The sequence below is a fragment of the Hyperoodon ampullatus genome (genome assembly GCF_949752795.1).
Source record: "Hyperoodon ampullatus genome assembly, chromosome: 11".
NCBI lineage: Eukaryota > Metazoa > Chordata > Mammalia > Artiodactyla > Ziphiidae > Hyperoodon > Hyperoodon ampullatus.
In genome coordinates this window covers 68,630,857-68,652,390 of record NC_136924.1, presented here as the reverse complement: position 1 = coordinate 68,652,390, position 21,534 = coordinate 68,630,857, and the positions used below count along the sequence as shown (strand labels likewise).

Below are 21,534 nucleotides of genomic sequence, written 5' to 3'. Positions count from 1 at the left end.
TGGGAAACAGTTCATTAATCCTCCAAACCCATCCCCAGGGGCGAGTTGCTTCCTCACCACGGAGCCGACCAGGGAGGCTGCCCGCCTTTACGCCCCCACTGCAGAGCTCCTCGGCATCGACAAACACCGTGTCTTCTTCCTCCTCCTCCGCGTCGTCCCTCAGATAATCATCTTCCTCCTCCACCAGGTCCTTGGGTGGGAGCAAAGGTCCCTGTAGCTCGCGCAAGAGCTGACTCAGAGAAGCCATATTCCACTCTCCCCAGCTCAACCCAAATTCCGGAAAACCCGGACTACGTAGTCGCCCAAGATCAGCCAATCAGCTCCGCGACTGTAGGACCGTCAGCTTCCAGGGGGTTGGGCGAAATGCATGAAGTGGGTTAACTGGTGACTGACCGCAACTAGACTGTAGTGGTGATCACGCTCTAGTATATACAGATGTTGAACTATAATGCTGTACATCTGAAACTTATTTTCTAAAAAAACACCATCAGCTTTCGCAAACGCTCCCACTCCCCAGACTGCTAGCTTGCGCGGAGGGGCGGGGCGGCGGCGAAGCTCCGCTCCAAGCTCCCAGCGGAGGACCGGGATTGCGTGGGGAGGGCCGAGGCTCAGCGGGGGCGGGCAAGGGGCAGAGCTGATGAGGGGGCGGGGTGCTCTCTCCCGCCTCCTCCCCTCAGCCAGACTTGAGGCTTCGCCAGGTGCCCGGAGGAAACCAGCTGATTGGGCAGCGGCAGCTCTGCACTTGCAGAGCAGCTAACCCACTGCGACTCCGGCATAGAGAGAAACGCGAGGGAACGGCAGTCTAGTGAACCCAGAGAACATGGAAAAGCAAGCCCTCCCCGATGCCTCCAAAACGAAAACCCAGATGCCCTTCGACCAGCACCCAAAGCGCAGAACCGCGAATCTCCAATCAGGAGACCCGCCTAGTCGTGACTCCTTTGGGCCTCTGTTTTCGTCAGGTGTTGAATTTGTATGATCAAAGGCACTTTATTCAAGGTACAGATCTCTAGGCCCAATTCCATACCCATTGTATCCGGTTCTAGGGCAGAGACCCAGGCTTCTTTTCAACCCACGTTCCAAGTTGTAGATTTTGATGCTCAGCCAGGTTTGGAAAGCACTACATTAGATGACTTTCAAAGTCCTCTTTATCATTTGCTCTGTGAGTACACCCAGGCCTCCCAAACTTCTTTAAGCTGGGCTGCTGCCTGCTCGCAGTGGGGCAAAAAAGTCTAGTTACAGCCCAGGGTATAGACAGGAGTGAGGGAAAGCAAGTAGAAGAGAACAGTGGTTTAAAAGTTATTCTGGAGCCATGGTTCCCATACTTGATGAGGATAGTGTTTGAAAGTCATGGTACTTCTTGAGGAACACCATAAAATATATTACTACATTACTATTTTGATACTATTTATTATGAAATTACTCAATAATAAACCTAAAATAAATAAGCATACACTGTTTGCTAAATCCAAAAGCATCTTATTCTAGATTCTAATATAAATAACAACCACCACCAAAGTTTTTTTGTTTGTTTGTTTGTTTAATTTATGAGACCATAGACCTGAAACTAACACACTTTGTAAATCAACTATACTTCAATAAAAAATAAAGTTCTTTTGTTCTTTTTTAAAAAACTTACGGGGGAAATTACTAAAATTGATTTTTTTTCCTTTGGGTACAAATGTTGACTTTTGTTGCTTTTAGAAACACTCTCTGTTGCATCAGCGTTTCCTAGGATAGTCTGTATGAGGTGGAACGCCTTCCTTAAGACTCAGGATGGCTGCTGTTTCCACCACAACATGGAATCTGATCTGACAAATGTCTCACCACTGGTCTCTTTGTTACTAAATGCAGTGGATACCTTTCTGCCTTTGTCTTGCCTCACCTCTCAACAGTATTTGACACAGATAACTATTTTCTTCTTGGAACACTCTGCTTCCTAGGCTTTAGTGACTTGTCTTCTCAGGTTTTCCTCCAACCTCTCTGGCCATTTATAGTTTCTTTGGGTTCTTCTACTGGCCTCTTAAGTACTTGTGTTCCCCAGGTTCCATCCTAAGCACCTTCTCACTCTGTAATCCTTCCCTCAATCACCTTTCACCTACTCTGTCACCTACATGCTAATGACCCCAATCTAATCTCCAAACCTGTGCAAACAACTGCCTATTAGATGCCAGGACTGGATGCCCCTTGGCTCCCTCTGACTCAATGCATCCAAACTGAAAGCTATCTGCTGCCCAAATGTGGGTCACTTATGCGTTTATACGTAAGATAACCTTGTTACCAACAGGATGATTTAGGCACAAGACTCCAGATGTTAAGCTTCTGTTTATATAACTCAATTGCATTCTACTAGGTAGTGTAGGTTAGGATTCAGGATGATGAGGACTTTGCTTCTTTACCTGTTGATTCCTCTTTTTTAAAATGTTAACAATTCTAGGTTCCTGGATACCACCTTTACAGTACACAGTAAGCAACAATACTCAAACCTGGCTGTGCATCAGAATCACTTGGGATGTTTCTAAAAATATGATTCTTGAAGGTACATTTCCACAAACATAAGACAACATAGGCATAAGGTTATTCACTGTATAACTTTTGTAGTAGCAAAGGATTGGAAACAGTAGAAATGTGCACCAGTAAGAGACCTATTGAATAAACTATTGTACATCCACACAATGGCGTATTCTTCAGCAATTTTATAAAAGAAAGAAAGAGGAATACCTTTTTGAACTGATAAGGAGACCTTCCAGGATATTATGTTAAATAAGAAAAAAGACATAAAACAATGAAAATAGTTTTATGTGTTTGCATATGCTTCTTTCTGCAAAAACAAAACAAGCAAACAAACACAGGGAACATAAACCAGAATTTAATGAAAATGTTACCTACAGATATAGTGGAAACAGGATAACAGAGAAAAAGATGGGAACAAGATCTCTGGGTAACTTTTTATAATGGTTTTGACTTCTGAACCATGAAAATAGTTCACATATTCAAAAATAAAGAAACAAAATCAAAACCTAAAATTGAACACAAACAGAAACAAAGGAAACTATCTATCAAATGGATAACATAACCTCTCAGGGAAAATAATTACTTCACGTTACTTTTGAATACTTTGAATAAATATTTTAAGTTACTCTGACTATATACCCTTAGTAGGTTATATTCTGAGGACAAAAGATCTACAAAGTAATCTTAAAATTTACCACACACTATGGTTAATGTTAGTTGTAATATTGTTATTGTAATTTGAATACAATGTGTATTGTAGGATAAAGCAAACAAGTAAATGTCTTTGTGTTTTATCAAAGGAAGGTTTTTAATGTACATGAAGAGAAATACAAACATAGAATAAAAGAAGTTAAGAGGGCTTCCCTGGTGGCACAGTGGTTGAGAGTCCGCCTGCCGATGCAGGGGACACGGGTTCGTGCCCCGGTCTGGGAAGATCCCACATGCCACGGAGTGGCTAGGCCCGTGAGCCATGGCGGCTGAGCCTGTGCGTCCGGAGCCTGTGCTCCGCAACGGGAGGGGCCACAACAGTGAGAGGCCCACGTACCGCAAAAAAAAGAAGTTAAGAAAAACTCTTATAGCATTATACCTGAGCTGGAAATATCAATATGAGCTTGTGATTTCTTAAAATATATATCTTAGCTCTGTCTACTGAAAGGGCCTGAAAATAACATCACCCCAGTAACTCTGATCACATCTACCACCTTCATCTTGGTTTTGGAATACCATTTCTTATTAAAAGAAATGGAGGCTTCTTAAGAAATGGCTGGGGCTTCCCTGGTGGCATAGTGGTTAAGAATCCACCTGCCAATGCAGGAGACATGGGTTCAAGCCCTGGTCCGGGAAGTTCCCACATGCCGCAGAGCAACGAAGCCTGTGCACCACAACTACTGAGCCTGCACTCTAGAGCCCACGAGCCACAACTACCGAAGCCCAAGTGCCACAACTACTGAAGCCCATGTGCCACAACTACTGAAGCCCGCGTGCCTAGAGCCCGTGCTCCGCAACAAGAAAAGCCACCACAATGAGAACCCCACGCACCACAACGAAGAGTAGCCCCTGCTCGCTGCAACTAGAGAAAGCCTGCGCCCAGCAACTAAGACCCAATGCAGCCAAAAATAAATAAATAAATAAATAAATTATTTTTTTTTAAAAAAGAAGAAAGGGCTGATTCCACCTCTGGGACAGGAAAGTACAAGGTGGCCCTAGGATTTCCTGTACCAGAAGGCAAGGAAGCACTCAAAAGCTAATAGGGTTATGATAAAAAGGATTCAGGAGCCAGCTTGAAGGGCCTCCCACTAGCCAAATTTAGAGAGGTTTGAGTAACAAAAAGAATAATGCCTGCACTTGATTGTAACACACTGAGCAAATGAAAACTGATGTGTCCATTGTGATACTCACTAAAAAAATTTTTTTAAGGAAAGGAAGAAAAGAATGTCAGTTAAGGAATTTAACTGACATTAAATAAGAGTATGGAGAGTAGTACAGAGGTTCCTTAAAAAACTAAAAATAGAGTTACCATATGATCCAGCAATCCCACTCCTGGGCATATATTCGGAAAAGACAAAAATTCTAATTCGAAAGGATACATGCACCCCAATGTTCGTAGCAGCACTACTTACAATAGCCAAGACATGGAAGCAACCTAAATGTCCATCGACAGGTGAATGGATAATGAAGATGTGGCACATATATACAATGGAATATTACTCACCCATAAAAAGAATGGAATAATGTCATTTGCAGCAACATGGATGGACCTAGATATTATCATTCTAAGTGAAGTAAGTCATATAGAGAAAGACAAATATCATATATCACTTATATATGGAATCTTAAAAAAATGATACAAATGAACTTATTTACAAAACAGAAATAGACTCACAGATATAGAAAACAAACTTATGGTTACCAAAGGGGAAAGGAGAGGGGGAGGAATAAACTAGGAGTTTGGGATTAACATATACACATGACTCTATATGAAATAGATAAACAACAAGGACCTACTGTATGGCACAGGGAACTATATTCAATATCTTGTAATAACCTATAATGGAAAAGACTTTGGAAAAGAATATGTATATAACTGAATCTCTTTGCTGTACACCAAAAACTAACACAACATTGTAAATCAAGTATACGTGAATAAAAAGTTGTTTGTTTTGAAAAAGTAAAAAATAAATAAAAAATAAAAGAAATTTAAGAAGAAATTCTAAAATACAAAACACCATTTTGCAATCCCCAGTATAATAACTAATTCAAGCGAGGATCACCAAAGGATACTAAAACCACTAAGTGAAAAGTCACTGGGAAGCTGATGGTCCCATGGCTATAAGAAATTATAAATTGTGAAGGGGAAAGTGGACCTTTACAGTGGAGACACTTGTCAGTCTCCTCTTAATCAAGTTATCAAACTTAGTGCCGTTAATAATGGGACAAACTGATGTGTGTCTCATGCTGTGATGCACTATGATTACATAAGATCAGCTATGAAGTATTCTTGCCAAAAATATTTAACCTGATTTTAATCAAGGTTCTAGACAAGCACTGTCCAATGGAAATATAATGTGAAGCACATATGCAATGTAAAAGTTTCTGGTAGCCACATGAAAAAAGAAACAGGTGATATTAATTTTAATGATGCATTTTATTTAATCCAATATATCCAAAATATTATTTCAACATGATAATCAATATAAAATCATTAATGAAATATTTCACACTCTTTATCCTAAATCTTTGAAATCTGATGTGTATTTTACCCTTATAGCACAACTCAGTTTGAACAAGCCACATTTCAAGTGCTCAACAGCCACACGTGGCTGGTGACTATAATATTGGACAGCACAGTTCTAGACCTACTTTTCAATTTGCCCAAAATCCAAAGAACTGAGGTACAAAGTGAATAATACCATGTGGAAACAAAAAGATCTAGAATAAAGGTCAGAAAGTAAATACTTTAGGCTTTTCAGCCACAAATGGTCTCCATCACATAACTCCTCTCCCCCCACCCTTTTTCCTCCCCTTTTTTCTTTTTCTTTTTTTTTAAAATTTTCTTCTAAAACCCTCTTAAAATGTAAAAACTATTCTTAGCTCTAGGGCTGTACAACAACAGGCTATAATATGTGCATACTTGATCTGGCACATGGGATATTTTACAAGACAACTGACCTGGATTTTCCAGAAAGTCAATGTCATGGGAAAAAAGGCAGGAAAGAGCAAGAGGGATTCCAGGATTGACAGAGGCCAGTAGCCGAAGTCAAGAGTAGAAGGAGTGGGTAGGAGATGAGGCTGGACAGAGAGCCGGTCTAGAGCCAGAACTTGCAGTACTTTGGGAGGCCACAGTGAGAAGCCAGTGAAGGTCGTAAACAGAAGCTTAACCATATTCTTCTGAAAACATGGCTATTCATCTCACACAAACCAAGCTCTCATTTCAATATCCCCTTGAAATCCAGGCAATGTTTGTTAAATAAATCAATCAACCTGAATCATGAAGCAAAGAATTTCAGTATCTCATTCATATTGCTTCTCACGTAGAAGTTTTTTCCCCTAAATTACACAGAATGTATTTTCTGGTTACACTGGAAATACCTTTGTTTTAGTGTGCCTGGATGGTATCAAGGCAGCTAACACACTGTGAAGCTATCATTAGTAAAACCTAAACGTTTTATTGGGAGAGTAGGGAGGGAATAAGGTTTAGTGACCTGTTTAATTAATGACTAGGTAAAGCATGCAATTAAGATGTAGTCATGATAATGATGGTTTCACAGTTATGGGAAAGCACCCTGAATTAATTTATCCAGGTGAATGTTTAAATTAGCATTTTGTCTGTTTTGTTTATTAAACTGGGGTCCAAAGGAGAACAGTAGAATTAAAAAATGAATTAATAATAGGATTACCCAAGAGATTGACAATTACATACAGAGCAGAAATCCTAATTAAAAATGTGTTAGATTTTGTTCAGTCAAGAGGTTGCATGTGTGTGGCACATATTACCCCTGTCTACTGGTATCTCGTTCCCCTCTCTTTCTAGGCACACAGTAGGGCTGTATTTCTCCACCTATTTGGAGTTAGTCATGGCCATCTGACCTGCTTTGGCCGATAAAATGATAGCGAAGCATCATTTCAGGGTGGAGACATTTAATTTTGGGTGCTCAACTCTCCTTGCCTTGGTGATTGTAGGAGTGTGAGGTACAACGATGAGCCATCATCTAATGGACAACTGCCCTGGAGAGTGACACGGACCCGCAGTAGGGTCTGAATAAATGAGGAGAAATCCTTTTGTGTTAATCCACTAAGGCAGTAGACTTGTTTCTTTCTTTCTTTTTTTAAAAATAAATTTATTTATTTATTTATTTTTGGCTGTGTTGGGTCTTTGTTGCTGTGCGCGGACTTTCTCTAGTTGCAGCGAGTGGGGGCTACTCTTCGTTGCGGTGCGCGGGCTTCTCATTGCGGTGGCTTCTCTTGTTGCGGAGCACGGGCTCTAGGCGCGTGGGCTTCAGTAGTTGTGGCTCGCAGGCTCTAGAGCGCAGGCTCAGTAGTTGTGGCGAACAGGCTTAGTTGCTCTGTGGCATGTGGGATCTTCCCGGACCAGGGCTCAAACCCGTGTCCCCTGCATTGGCAGGCGAATTCTTAACCACTGCACCACCAGGGAAGCACTGGACTTGTTTCTTAAGTCAGCAGAACCTAGCCTATCCTTCCTGACACAATACTGACCACACACCAGATGGTTGTGTTTGGTGAGTATAGTGAGAGACATAAGTAAATAATAATGGTCCTTGCTAAAAGTTTCTATAATTTAATTAAGGTATGTAGATTTGGGATTAATGGGACACGGGGCTGGAAAACTGCACTGAGGGCCTGATTCAGAGGACCTTTGAAAGCTAAAACACTGTGACAGTATTCTGCAGTCCCAAAATGGATTTAAAGAAGCAAAAAGGGGAATTATACTCAATATTTTATAATAACCTATAGGGGAAAAGAATCTGAAAAAGAATATATGTATATATATACATATATACATATATACACATAGCTCTTTGTTGTAATCACTTTGTTGTATACCTGAAACTAACACAACATTGTAAATCAACTATACTTCAATAAAAAAAGAAGAAACAAAAAGACTTACTCACAAAGAGCTGACATCTAGTTCCATAATCCTTTAATCAGGACTCTAGACTCCTGGTAGGTAGGTGGTGATACACCAGAAAGGGACAAAAAGTCTCAAGGTAAAAGGCTTTTTGAAGTGTCCAGTTGTCTCATAATGTTATCTAGTACACTGTTCTAATATTTTAAAAAATAAGGATGCATTATATAGAATGAAAAGTTGGCAAGAATTTTTAAGGTAAAAGATAAAAGTAATTTCACCTTTGTGAAGACAGACTGGCTAGTACCTCAAGACCCCATGAGGCATGCAAGCCCTCTTCTTTGCCATATGGGCATCTCAGTGGAAATGCTGATGAAATTAACTGACTTTGATGTTAAGCCCTTGTCTCTAAATGTTACAAAGAAATGGCCCCAGTCACCTCAATTGCAATTCAATTTAGTTTGCTTTATTACATAAGTTTTTGCTCAAGCTAAAATATTGGTAGGGCTAAATCTATGCCCTTCTATTTCTATTTCAGTATATGAGTTTTTAAGTTGTAGGAGAATATATTGATAAAAAATTATTGTCTCCTTAAGTATATTTTCTAGAAGCTCCTTTCCTAACAAACATGCCATGAGTCAGGTAAGCACCAAAGCAAAAGCATTCAGCTCTGTTACCACAGGGAGGTGGTGCTGGGGGTAGATCCCTAGTCAGTCATATTGGTCTTTATTTGTGAGGCATTTTATGAAAATTATTGATCTAATCTTATACAATAAGTGAAATAAAAAAATAGAAATAAAAAACAGAAAAAGTTTGGGAAGTATTCATAAAAAGATTACAACTCATTTATTCAGTAAATATAGATTTCAGGACAGTTATTGTTCTGGGTGCTGGAGAAGAACAGTGAACAAAACAGACCAAGTCCTGGTATATTCTAGTGAGAGGAGGTAGTCAAAAGTAAGTAAATACAAATATCAAGTGATGATGAGAACTAGGAGTAAGGGGATAGAGAATGTCTAGAGTGGAAGTTAGTTATTTCAGATATGGATCGATAGAAACAGAGGCAGAAATATTAAACTGACATTGATAAGATAGTGTGTCATATTGGCTATGGGATGAATTATTGAACAGAAGGAAAGCAAATCAGGGACCAAGTAAAAAGTGCTACGCCCATGCAATTCATAATCAGCAATAGAAGACTGACTTCATGGGATAGAAATATATTTGAGCATTCCATAGGGTCCACCCTGTTTGAGAAATCAAACTGTCTTCAGATTAGCAGGTATGTTTCCCAGGTATGGCTGGAAAATTTCCTCCCTTTGTGAGAATATTCCGCATATGACATCTACTTCTGGCCAAGGACAAAAAAAACCCATCCAGCTTATGAAGCACTGGAGAAAAGTAAGATATAAAGAAGAGCAAAAAAGAGAAGGAATGTCTGAAAGAGAGACAGACAAGGAGTACAATGCAGAAAGAGAATTACACTGAGCATAAAGGAGGTAGATGCATGGCAGTAGAGAAAAGAATTTGAACACTCTGCTTTAAAAACAAGTCATAGGGGTTCCCTGGTGGCGCAGTGGTTGAGAGTCCGCCTGCCGATGCAGGGGACGCGGGTTCATGCCCCGGTCCGGGAGGATCTCACATGCTGCGGAGCGGCTGGGCCCGTGAGCCACGGCCGCTGAGCCTGCGTGTCCGGAGCCTGTGCTCCGCAACGGGAGAGGCCACAACAGTGAGAGGCCCGCGAACCACAAAAAAAAAAAAAAAAAAGTCATAATGCTGTAATACCACCTCATTTTACCCAATGGCAGATTTCATTAAGAGATATAAAATCTCCAAAATTCCATTTTTGATGGAAAAAAAAAACAGAGAATGTGGAGAGTGCAAAGAAAATGTTTTCACACTCAGAAAACAGAATGTTTCTGTATTTTTATCTTCATCCTTTATTATTATTTATGATGATGATAAACAATAATAATGGCTAATTTTGAGTGTTTATGAGGTGCCAACCACAAAGTGCTTTTTGTGAATTAACTCATTTACTCTTCACAACAGCCCCATGAAGTGGTAACATTAAAATGCCCATTTTATTTTGTAGTGAAATTAAGATTTAAAATCTTACATTAAAATATTCAAATATTTCAATAATAATAATAATAAATAAGATGTCTATTTTAATTATGAGGAAACTGCTACTGAGAGATAAAATGACTTGATTAAGGTTGGAAATGGCCGAGCCAGGATTTGAACCCAGGGAGTCTGGCTCCAGTGCCCATGCTCTTTCCTGCTACACGTTCTCAGCTTCTATGGATGCACCCAGAACACTCTGGGGTCGTGTGCAGACTCATATTGCAGCAGATTAAAACTCATTCTTGATTTGTTGCCTCTCTCTTGTTTATTTGAGATTCGTAAAACATACACATACTTCTCTGAGATCTTAGAGTAGATTTAAAACTATTATAAATGTACCTACAACCTGATGTCATAGATTAGTGATAAATAACTCAAATTGCATGGAGGTTACTTATTTTTCACATAGCTACTGTATCAAGTTATAAGAACTCTATACTCAGGGGTCTGAGGTTCATCGTACATGTGGGAGAAATGAATGCTCTTTACCTCTTTCCTGGCTGGCTCTGTTTTGGAGACATTATTGTTGGCTGACACCTTCCCCATAATATTTGACCATGACTTCACATTTTGAGAAAAACTACTTCCTTACATCTCTCACAATGCTTTTCAAAAATCTCCACCTATTATTTCTTTCCTAAATCATATGATTGCCAAATGATGGGGGTAAGCACAAGGTCTGAGGCATTTCTGTAGTGGGGAAATTCACCTAAAAAGATGACACTAAGATAGACACTCAGATATCGGTACATCTAATTAATCCCTAAGTTGTATCTATGCTTCCTTTTTCTCTGAAATATCTCTTTGATTGCCCCTTCATTACTATGGCAGGGTCATCCCTAGGGTGTGTGCGCCCCTGCACAAATATTTTTTATAGGGCCCCTGTCTATGTAAACAATTGAAGCCGCCCTAAATCAGCATGTCAGTGCCATTCTGGCAGCCCAATCTCACACAATCCTTTAAAAAAAAAAAAACTGTGTTGTCCAATGGGCATGATTAGCTTGCCAGGTCACCCTCCCAGAATTAGGACCTGGCCACAGAACCCCAGGATGACTGCACAGGCATGAGGTATGGAGCAACTTGGGACAGCTGGTCAACCCACTCATTGGACAGCAGATGGGAGAGCATCCCAAAAGGGAGACACTGGGACTGAACTCATGTGGGGCCCGGTTCTAGCTTGGAGTGCCCCCATCCAGATAGATGCCAATGCAATCTCAGCTGGTCCTAAGTACCAGAGAGGCTCTAAAAAATTGAGGATGTACCTCAAAGAGAGAGACCCTTTGGATGCCTCGGGCCCTTGTTAGGAGCCCTGCTTGACTAAGTCTGAGTCACACCAACACCTTATTCTGTACCCTTTCACATAATATATTACAGCTTTCTCCTGGCTAGCCTCCAGACCTCCACTTTCTTTCCTTTTGTGTCCATTGTTCTCATAGTACAAACATACTATAATATTTTACTGTCTTACTTTGCACCCTGTTCCTTCTGATTTTATTAAACATGAATTTCTCCATTGCAGTCCTCATGAAGTGAGGAATTCATTCCCTTTCATCTCCTCAGGAACATCACTCCAGAAATTCTCTTCTCCCTCCTATATCATTCATTTCTCTCTCTGTCTCTCTCTCGAAGTATTTCTATCAGCATACAAATACGCCATCTTTAAAATCCTTTCTTTGTTCTCACTTGCCCCACCAGAGACCATTCCATTTCTTTGTTCTCCTGAAGCTTGTCTATATTTATGTATCCCCTGCTCCTCTCTTCCAGTGCTGACCTGGGCTTTAGTTCAGGCTCTGCTCTGCTCTGAGGCATTTGGTAGAGAAGCCGTGGGTAGAAGCTGAAATCCAGTCCATTCTTTGCCTGCCAAGCAGAAAGCCTGGCACAGGACTTTGTCATCCTTGAGGAAGGAACAACATTTTGAAACTGATCTACCCAGGGCACCACCATTTCCAGCTGGCCAGCCTGAGGCAGCCTTCTTTTCCTAAGTTTCACAAAGGTCCTGTATATGCTTATGATAGCCCTGTTCTCCTGTGCTTTGTTAATGCACTTCAGTCAGCCTTTTCCCCCCCATCATTCCCCTGAAATTCCTCCAGTCCAAAGTCACCAGTGACCTCCACATAGCTATATCCAGTGGTTAGGGTATTCATTTCCTACTGCTGCTGCAACAAATCACCACAAATATAATGGCTTAAAAACAACACAGTTCATTCTCACATGGTTCTGGAGGTCTGAAGTTCAAAATGGGTCACCGGGACTGATTTTCTTCTGGAGACTCTAGAGGATAATTCATCTCTTGCCACATCACTCCAACCTCTGCCTCCATTGTCACATGCCCTTCTCTTCCTCTGACCCTCTTGCCTCCTCTTATAAGGACACCTGTGATTACATTGAGCCCACCTGGACAACCCAGAATAACCTTCCCATTTCAAGGTCCTTAACAAAATCACTTTGACGAAGTCTTTTTTGCCATGTAAGGTAACATGTTTAAGGTTCTGGGATGAGGGTATGAACATCTTTGGCGGGGGCGTGGGGGGTGGGGCAGGGGGTGGTTATTACTCAGTCTACCACAGTTAGTTCTCAGTTGCCTTTTTTTTTAAACATCTTTATTGGAGTATAATTGCTTTACAATGTTGTGTTTGTTTCTGCTGTATAACAAAGTGAATCAGCTATATGTAGACATGTATCCCCCTGACCTACCAGCAGTATTTGATGCACTTGATCTCTCCTGCCTTGATAAATTTTTGTTTCTTGATTTTGGGGACATCACAATCTCTTGGGTGCCTCCCTCTCTTGTGGCTGCTGCTTCTGAGTAGTCTCCCTTGCTGGTCTCCCCTATTCTCTCTGACCTGGTCTTTGGTCTTCTCTTCTTTGTCTAGACTCCCTTCATTCAGTCCCATGTCTTTAAATATCATCTATACGCTGTCATTCTTAAATCTCAGCACCTCCATTTAGGTCTCTAACAGGCATTTACAACTTAACATGGCCAAATATGAATTCCTGATCTTTCTCCCTCCTTAAATTTGGTCCACCTTCGATCTTCCCTATCTCGGTTGTTGGCAGCTGCATGCTTTGATGGCTCTAGCCAAACTTTTTGGATTCATCCCCAACTCCTCTCTGTCTCCTAATATCCCATCCACCATCCATCAGCAAATCCCAGTGACTCTACTTTCAACATATACCTAGAATCGGCACTTCTCACCATCTCCACTGCTTTCATGCTACTCTCATTTCTGCCCTCTTTTCTGTGTGAACTTATTGCTAATGCCTCCTAACTGGTCTCCTGCTTCCGATTTTGCTCCCTGTAGCCTTTTCTCAACATAGCAGCCGTAGCGATCCTTTTAAAACAGGCCTTGGTGTGTCACTCCTTTGCTTAAAACCCTGCAATGGCTCCACATCTCCCTCATGATGAAAGAAAAAGTCAGTATCATTCTCTGCCCATCAATCTCGCTGACATCCTCTCCTCCTGGGCTCCCCTTTGCTCATTCTGCTTCAGCTACACTGGCCTATTTTTGGTTCCTTGAACACATCAGATGTGCTTCTGCCTTAGGGTCCTTGAACTGTCTCTTCCTTCTGTCTGGAATTGTCTTTCCCAGGGATCTGTGTGGCAAATTCCTTTACCATCTTTGAGCTTTGCTCATATATCATCTTCTCAGTGGGACTTTCCCTGTCCACCCTGCCAAAGGCCTTTCATGGGAATGTGAATTGCTAGAACCTTTTGAAAGTAATTGCAGAGTGTCTCTTAAAATATTTAACCACATCCTTTAATACAGCCATTCCATTTGAGGGAGTCTCTCCCACAGAAATAGAAAGCACAGAAGCACCACTGTGTAAGTATCCATTTATAAAGATAGTTATTGCACCATTTTTCATAGGCTAAAAAGCAGCTGGAAACAATCTGATTGCTCATCAATAGATAAATGTTTGACTTAATTATGGTAAATCATATTAAAGAACATTATGCAGCTATTAAAAAGAATGAAGTTAGATATATAGTTACTAAGCTGAAGGATGGCAATGCTGCTTAATTAAGCCAAAGCAACACACATTGCAGAGTAATGTGTAAAGTATTATTACATTTCTGAAAAACAGGAGCAAAAATCTATATGACTGTTTTAAGACCATGGGAAAAGTGTAGCTGGATACACACTAAGCTGTTAACATCAGTTACCTAAAGGATATGGAAGAGAGCAGGAAAACAACTGATCTTTTCTTGAGGTATTTTCAAAGTGTTTCATTCAGTAAAATGGGCACATAATAATGCAGTAATTACAATTTAAAAAATTTAAACTGCAAACAACTTGGTAATAGCTTGCTTGCTATGACCTCATTGTCCATTTTCACTCACTTAAGTCATTGCTGATCACCTGTTGTATGTCAGGCACTTTGCTGGATACAGAGCTATGGGAAGGATAAAGGATGGGCGCAGGGGACAGGGTGTGCTTGTTTTCCATCCAATAGTTGGGTTTTTTTTAAAATTATTTGTTCCAATTAAAAAATCAGAATGTTTCACATTTTAAAAATGTAGGCCTCTCTTAAATTGAGAATATCTGTCAATACTGGGCCTGCATTCCCTGATGGTAAGAATCTGCTTAAACTAAGTATTTTGTGCCCCCTTTAAATGAAGCTTGTTGTCTCCAGCTGGTCACAGCCCTCACTGTCCTCTATTACTGGCATGTGCCCTATCTCACTTGTTTATCTCCTGTAGGCATTTGAACCTGTGACTCCTGGCCTAGACTAAGGCTGGGGCTGTGTGGATGCAGAGGAAGTGATGAGTACAGAGATGGGGACATCACTCTACTCATCACAGTGAGTACAGTGGGATGAGGGGACATCCCTCATGTCCCCTCATGAGGAGGGGACATGACGTGAGAGGGCTTGGTGACCAATCAGTGAGGGGGATAGGGACCTGGAGACTGGGATGGCTGATGATGTCACTATCTAAGACATAGAACACAGGAAGAGAACCCAGTTTGTGGCGGAACAATGGAAAAGACGAGGTTTCAGTTTTGGACTGTTTGAGGCATCTGTAGACCATCTGGGAAAAGATATGCAGATAACAGTTGAAAATATAGATCCTAGGAAAACGATCAGAACTAAAGATAAATATTTGTGAATCAAAGAGGTACTTTGTAAGGTAACCAAAACATTGGTAGTTGATAGACTGTTCAGGGAGGGAGGGTGAGGGAGTGAACTCTCAGGAACATTCCTCTTTAGAGTAGAGCAGAGGAAGGCACTAGCAAAGCAGACAGAGGAAGGGCATCAGAAGAGGGCGGAGACAGCCCAGGGGGAAGGTGCTCATAGAAGCCAAGCACCTACAAGAGTCTCCCGGGGAAAAAAGTGGTTACGAGCCACACATCACAGAGCATTGTTATATAGTCCTGCAGAACCTAATCTTAGACACACCTAGAAGTCTTGAGCTCACATCCCAGCCCTGGCACAAGCTTAGTGTGAGATCTTATACAAGTCTTTAAATTCTGGGCCTTGCATATCATATCTGTAAGTAAGAAGGTTGGACCACGTGATTGATCCCTAACGTTCTTTGAAGTACTGAATACTAACATCCTAGGATTCTTAAAAGCCTCTGCCTCCAGCCGGTTATCACTACCCGTTCTTCCTGAAGCCATGAAGCAGTCAGTGTATGTGTGCGGGGGTGTATTTCAATCACTTTTACATTTTTAAGTATAATAAGTAAGGCTAGATTTTGTCAGTTCTACCTACCTCAAAAGGAGAAGCAAACAACTGCTCTCTGAGAAACGAAGGAACTTAAAGAAGACCCTACTGATAACTCCCAATTTCACAGATCACTTGTAACATGTTCAAGAATTCTCTTACTTTGAAGTTACTTCCAAAAGTGAATTCATAGGAATAGGAGAACAGTGATTTACAAAGGGACCAGTTGTTCTCTGGCAACCTGTATCAATCACTTCTCAGAGGGAGGATCTCCCCTTTGGTTTCTAACGTTATAATTCATTAACTAGATTACAAGTTTCTTAATGGTGAAGCTTTTTCTCCTACATAGTAAGCCCTCAATAAATGTGTATTGAAATGAATGTGTCTTAAATTATTCAATGTTCATGTTTAACAATTGGATTGAGAATGGATGTCTCCACTTAATTAGAGAAAGGAACACTTAAGAAGTGAAATTTCAGGGCTTACCTGGTGGCGCAGTGGTTGAGAGTCCGCCTGCCGATGCAGGGGACACGGGTTCGTGCCCCGGTCTGGGAAGATCCCACGTGCCGCGGAGCGGCTGGGCCCGTGAGCCATGGCCGCTGAGCCTGCGCGTCCGGAGCCTGTGCTCCGCAACGGGAGAGGCCACAGCAGTGAGAGGCCCGCGTACCACAAAAAAAAAAAAAAAAAAGAAGTGAAATTTCAGGAGGGCCCCAAAAAGAAAATGAGCCTTAGAGGATAGGAAATGTCATAGGAAAAAATATGTGGAAAATGGCAGATTCTGAAATAAGAGAATTGGATTGTTACGCAAGGTGAGAGACCACAAGACTAAGAAGGGAAGGTGGATACAAGTTACAACAGTCACAGTGTGGGGGGTTAAACAATCATTACCCAATCAATCTGTGGCCACAAATGGAGATGTTGCACATCCTCTTTCACCTTTTACCATCTGATGCCATCACAGTGCAGGACGGGACAGAGAAAGGGCCTGTCAGCCAGATCAATCCAGGTAACATTACGGAGTCTTCTCCTCCAGAGCAGACTTTTAACATAAGCTGACCTTGAATTAGCCAATCCCCTATGTGATGAGCACCTGCGACTTCTGTAAGCTCACCAACAACTTCCCCATCCAATGCCTCCTAACAGGTTCCTTCTAAGGACCAATGCCACTTCTGGAGCATCCGTCTGGTTCACATGCAATGGCACTTGTTAGTGTGGCCAGGTGAAACACAGGACACCCAGATAATTTGAATTTCACATGAATAATGAATATTTTTTAAATATACGTATTCCCAGAGTGTCATGTATTTTTACTTGCTAAATCTGACAAACCCTGCACTTTGTATTCCATACCATTTCTGGTTCTGATGTTTTCTGACTTTGACTTCATTGCGACACTTCAATGATCCCCTCCCTAGTGCTTTTCACACCTCTGCTGCCCTCTAATGGTCACAGTTGGTCACTGGCACCAGAGGGACAGGCCGGGCAGCTTGTGTCTAAAAGAATGTCGAGGGACAGTGGATCAAGCTTGTTCATTCAGCAAAGAGTCATGGAGCATAATCTTACTATGTTCCAGGCACTGTGCTGAGCTAGCTAACAATTCCACACCCTCAACTCCCAGGCTAGAAGACGAGAGAGATCTGTACAGAAAGTATACTGGATTCAAAGTCAGAAGTCTCCAAAAAAAAAAAAAATTCTGATCTAAAATCTATCACTGACAAGCTGTGCAACTTTGAAGTCACTGAGGATTTGGAGGCTTCTGTTTTCTAATCAAAATAGCGTATAGACAGCAGGAAGGAAAAAATTTACTGTTTGAAAAGTGCAGCAGAGTTCATCTGAGAGATAGAACAGCTTTGGAGAAATTCTTGGCTATGCAAAGCCAAGATGCAGAGACTAGCAAGAATGAGAAATATTAAACATAAGTAGATAAAACTGTTGTCAATCAAATGGAAAAGGGCATTGTCCTTGGAGGAATTTTTTGGATGATAAGTGGTTTGGGAAGGGGCTGGGGACAGAGGGTTGGGGTCTTAAAGAATGGGGAAGAGAGAAGTGAGGTAAGAGATGCATTGTAAATGAGAGCACAGCTAGCAACACGGCAGCTGGCGAGGCCCAGGAGGCGGGCCAGGAAGGCCAGTGGGAGGAAGGGAACGTCTGATATCTGAGTCTAAATTTTCTTACTTTGCTTAGTAAATCTGCTTTATTTCCTTCCAGCCTTTTATTTATTTATTTAATTTATTTATTTTTGGCTGCGTTGGGTCTTCGTTGCTGCACCCAGGCACACGGGCTTTCTCTAGTTGCGGCGAGCAGGGGCTACTCTTGGTTGCGGTGTGCGGGCTTATTGCGGTGGCTTCTCTTGTTGTGGAGCATGGGATCTAGGCACGAGGGCTTCAGTAGTTGTGGCACAGGGGCTCAGTAGTTGTGGCTCACAGGCTCTAGAGCACAGGCTCAGTAGTTGTGGCACACGGGCTTAGTTGCTCCGCGGCATGTGGGATCTTCCCAGACCAGGGCTCGAATCCGTGTCCCTTGTATTGGCAGGCAGATTCTTAACCACTGCACCACCAGGGAAGCCCTTTCTGGCCTTTTATAAAAGAAGTTACAGAGAACAGTACTAGGCTTATAGGGTCTTAGAAATAAAAGTCTGGGGCTGTGTAGCCAAATTAAAATGAAGTGCATTTGCTTATTCAACAAATATTTACTGAATGCTTACTTCGCACCAGACACTGCTAGGTAATGGTAAGCAAAGTTATACCTGGAGCTCTCCTGGAGCTTCAGCTGAGTCTGAGAGTCAGTAATTAATCAAATAATTACCAGTGTTTAATTAAACAAGGAGGCCATTAGACTGAGGGGGCTCTAATGCCATGGCGGCCTGCATAAGAAAACCAAAATCTAAGCTGGAAATGCCTCAACATTACGAAAGTGAAACATAAGGACAACCAGTCACAAACAGCCAACTAGGCTTTAAGCTATAACCAATCAATAATTTCCTTACTTTGCTTCCACCTTTTCTCTATAAAAATCTCTCCTCCACCTCCTGTGGGTGGAGTGCTCCTAACCACTTCCACTTTATGGCTGCCTGACTCCAACCGATTTTTCCTTGAATAAACTGTTAAAATTTTTAATATGTCTCAGTTTATCTTTGAACACCAGAAAAGCAATGCAAAATTGCAATAATGATAAGGGCTGCAAAAGAGAAGTATTTAGAGCTAAGAGACAACTCAGAACAGAAGTTGGGGGCTTCCCTGGTGGTGCAGTGGTTGAGAGTCCGCCTGCCGATGCAGGGCACACGGGTTCGTGCCCCGGTCCAGGAAGATCCCACATGCCGCGGAGCGGCTGGGCCCATGAGCCATGGCCACTGAGCCTGCGCGTCCGGAGCCTGTGCTCCGCAACGGGAGAGGCCACAACAGTGAGAGGCCCACGTACCCCAAAAAACAAAACAAAACAAAAACAGAAGTTGGACCTAATCTAAGAAGTCAGGGAAGGTTTTCTCTGAGGAAAAGATTGAGCTAAAACCTCAAGTCAACCCTTCTGTTAAAGTCCGGAGGAAGAAGAAGAATTCATTCCATTGTGGGCAGGTAGGGTGTTCCAGGCAGAGGACACAGAAATAGCTTCCCATTATGTGAGAAAATACATGCACTGGGGAGTCAGAGTAGATCTGGTCAGAAGTGCTCATGCAGGCCAGGATACTCCAAGAATTCTTCCCAGAATCAACTCAGGGATGAGCAAAAAGCCAAGCTGAAGAAGCAAGACCTTTCTCCAGCTCACTGAATGTTGAGGGTTTTCCACAGTGGTGTGACCATTCCTGATACCAAAACCCCTATGAAATATGCTTACACACCTAAATTTACCTAATGTGGTTTCCCTGACATACTGTGGATAAATGACCCACATCCATATGCAGTCATTAGAGAGGGAAACTTCTGTTATGGGATGCAGACATTTCATGAACTTTCCCCAAGTTGATGGGAAATGCTCCTTTCAGCCCTTTCTATCAAGCAACTATCTTTTAGCTAATTCCCCCCACTGTGTTCCCATAGCGTTTGTTGTCAATGCACTCACCTCATGGTAGTTAATAATTTGTTGATGTTTCTGTGTCCTAGAAGGTTGACAGCCAGTAAAAACTCAATGTTTGACCAACAGCTGTGCTACTACATTTGCAGTGTTGCTAAGAACAATATTTTCCCTTAAGAACAGAATCTTGATACCACGGCTCTTCTGGAGGCCAGTCAAGTATATTATATTTGAGAGAGTAACCAAAATAGTAAAGCATTATATCTATGGTAAGTGTATTTGCACTGTTTTAAAGTGGCTATTGATTGCTAGTAAAGTCAGTTTCTCCCCCTGTCACTCCCCTTATTAAAAATCTCTGTGGTATGAGGCAGATCAAGATAATCAGTAGGAATATACCATTAATTTTGCAACTGAGGTCAAATGAGAATAAGTGTGGTAAAGAAATAAAGGTTTAGAAGAACAGGCCTTTGGGATAATCTATAAATAAACATATTTGAAATTAACTAAATATTAATCTTATCCAAGGATATTAACCTAAAAATATGGAAGAAACTTTCATATAAATTCAGTGATCTGAATTCTTAAAATGCAAAATTAAATGCTATGTTCAATTTTGTTTTTTACACAAACATGAGTATTGACATTATCCATACAACCAGAAAGAGCTGGCCATCGTACAGTGCTTCAAGGCTTGTACGACATGACAGCATTTCAGTTTCCATTAAGTAAACAACAAATGACTTTAAAAATTTAAACACAAGCTGAATTTTTCATAAAGAATCGATTTACTACGTGCCTGCACTATTTCTTCCTAAAACGTACAGAAAGTGACCCCTAGTGGAATATTGAGGAAACATTTCTCCAGTATTTTTCATTGATCTCTTTAATCCCTGTATAGATGCTAAAGGTCTGTTGTGTGCCAGGCATCATGTTAGGCTCTGGGGACAAAACATGACTGAAAGTGAAGTTCAGTGTGGCTGAGAGGCAAACATTAATAGAGAAGACTGATCAGAGCTGTGGTACAGATAGACAAAGTGGAAATAGCTAATTTGGCAAGGGGCTGGGGAGAGGCACAGAGGAGGGTAGAAGTGGAGACAGGCTATTCAGATGGAGAAGCTGGAGCAGCATGGTACCTTCTGGAAATTGTCAGTGGTTTCATTTGGTGAGGCATGAGCTCTTACAGAAGAGTGGATAAAGTAGAAAAGTAGGCAAGGACCAGGCCTTTATCCTGTTGGATAGTGTCTCCCACACTCTGTTCGAAGGCTATAAACAGAGTTGTAACAAATACTGCACAAAAACATGCTGAGAATGTCAGTATTAACTAGGCTTTACATAGTATGGGAGACTGTTCAAAACTGGGCTCCTTTAAGTTTGCAGCCCTCAGAAAGACTGAGTCAGATAGAAGATTATTTAAGTCAGGAAGTCAAGAGAGAGCATCCCCTGCTCTGTGTGGGTTAGACAGGAGAGTGGGTTAGACTGAGAGGAAGCAGAGAACATGCAGCAGCTCCAGGTGTTGTGATTATGGATAGAAAGAGGTGCCAGTGGGTCAAAAAAGTGTCCACAGTTAATACCGATGGGAGGGAGCATGTATGGGTGAGTCTCACAAATACCCAGCAAGGGTTGAAGAGCAGCTACCC

The 21,534-nt window shown here is 41.6% G+C and overlaps 1 protein-coding gene across 1 annotated transcript in view; it reads right to left on the bottom strand.

Moving 5' to 3' along the window:
• Positions 1–247, bottom strand: part of HELB (DNA helicase B) — a gene marked incomplete at its 5' end in the record, with an annotated part of 33,813 nt that extends 33,566 nt beyond the window's left edge. The window contains one exon of the mRNA XM_079715193.1: positions 58–247. Within this exon, the coding sequence (XP_079571319.1) occupies positions 58–247 (190 nt within the window). The remainder of the gene's footprint in view (positions 1–57) is intronic.
• Positions 248–21,534: the final 21,287 nt, after the last annotated feature.